We start from the raw sequence: 1220 nt of genomic DNA, 5'->3' as shown, positions 1-1220 counted from the left end.
CACCCACCGTCCCCAGTGGCACCCTGGGCTCACACAAAGCCCTTGTTTGAGGGGTGGCTGAGCCCCCCTCCCCGTGCCAGCTCCCCCAGCCCCCCAGCCCGGGCGCTGTAATCCCCGTGGGGAGAGCACATGAAATCAGCTGGCCAAGTTTTGATGTGAGGCAGCAGCTAAGGGTGGGCTCAGGTTTCTTTTAGGTTGGCTATATTTATCTCCGTGATTTAATGCCAGAGCTGGGGTTTAAATGGCACCAAGCAGTTGGTGTGGGGAGAGGAGCAGCCGTCCCTGAGCCTCTCACACACACACGTCCCTGAGCTTCACACACATCCCTGAACCTCACACACATCCCTGAGCTGCACACACATCCCTGAACCACACGCTCATCGCTGAACCCATGGAGCTCTTTGAGACCAACCCTTATTTCTTTCCAGAGCAGAGGTTCTACGATGGGGAGACCTTCCTTGGCTCCCGCTTGCAGGGCTACGAGCCGGCGGCGCTGCCCGAGCGGCCCGAGGGGACACTGTGTGCCGAGGGCAGAGTGGCTCTGCAGGACAAGGACTCCTCGCTGGCCGAGCACTGTCCCGGGCAGTGCCTGCCCTGGGCCTGCAAGGTGTGCAAGAGGAAGACGGTGCGGCGAGCGGCCACGCTGCGCGAGAAGCGCAGGCTGAAGAAGGTGAACGAGGCGTTCGAGGCGCTGAAGCGCAGTACTCTGCTCAACCCCAACCAGCGCCTGCCCAAGGTGGAGATCCTGCGCAGTGCCATCCAGTACATCGAGCGGCTCCAGAGCCTGCTCAGCTCCCTCAACCAGCAGGAGAGGGAGCAGCGCGACCTGCGTTTCCGTCCCGCCGCGCCGCAGACAGGGGTGAGTGGCTCTGGGGGGCACTGGGGGGCTCAGGTTTGGGCTGAGCACCAGCATGGGGGCGATGCCAATGGGGGTGATGCTTTAGAGGGACAATACCCTATGGAGTGATGCTCTATGGGGACAACGCCCTATGGGGACAATCAATGCTCTATGGGGATGATGACCTATGGGGGTGATGCCCTAAGGGGGTGATGCTCTATGGGGGGGATGATCTATAGAGGAGATGCTCTATAGGGGAGATGGTCTATGGGACAATACCCTATGGGCATAGTGCTCTTTTGGGACAAGCAATACTCTACAAGGATGATGCCCTGTGGGAGTGATGCCCTATGGGGGTGATGCTCTATGGAGGTGATGCTCT

The 1220-nt window shown here is 60.2% G+C and overlaps 1 protein-coding gene across 1 annotated transcript; it reads left to right on the top strand.

Moving 5' to 3' along the window:
- Positions 1-391: 391 nt before the first annotated feature.
- MYOG (myogenin (myogenic factor 4)) lies at positions 392-859 on the top strand (the record flags this gene model as incomplete). The annotated part of the gene is made up of 1 exon (XM_009081729.1): positions 392-859. A coding segment is annotated over exon 1 (468 nt), but the record flags the coding sequence as incomplete, so codon positions are not given.
- Between the last annotated feature and the right edge of the window lie 361 nt (positions 860-1220).

Source organism: Acanthisitta chloris, unplaced genomic scaffold (assembly GCF_000695815.1).
Source record: "Acanthisitta chloris isolate BGI_N310 unplaced genomic scaffold, ASM69581v1 scaffold28349, whole genome shotgun sequence".
In the NCBI taxonomy this organism is placed as follows: domain Eukaryota; kingdom Metazoa; phylum Chordata; class Aves; order Passeriformes; family Acanthisittidae; genus Acanthisitta; species Acanthisitta chloris.
This window is presented reverse-complemented; position numbering and strand designations above follow the sequence as displayed.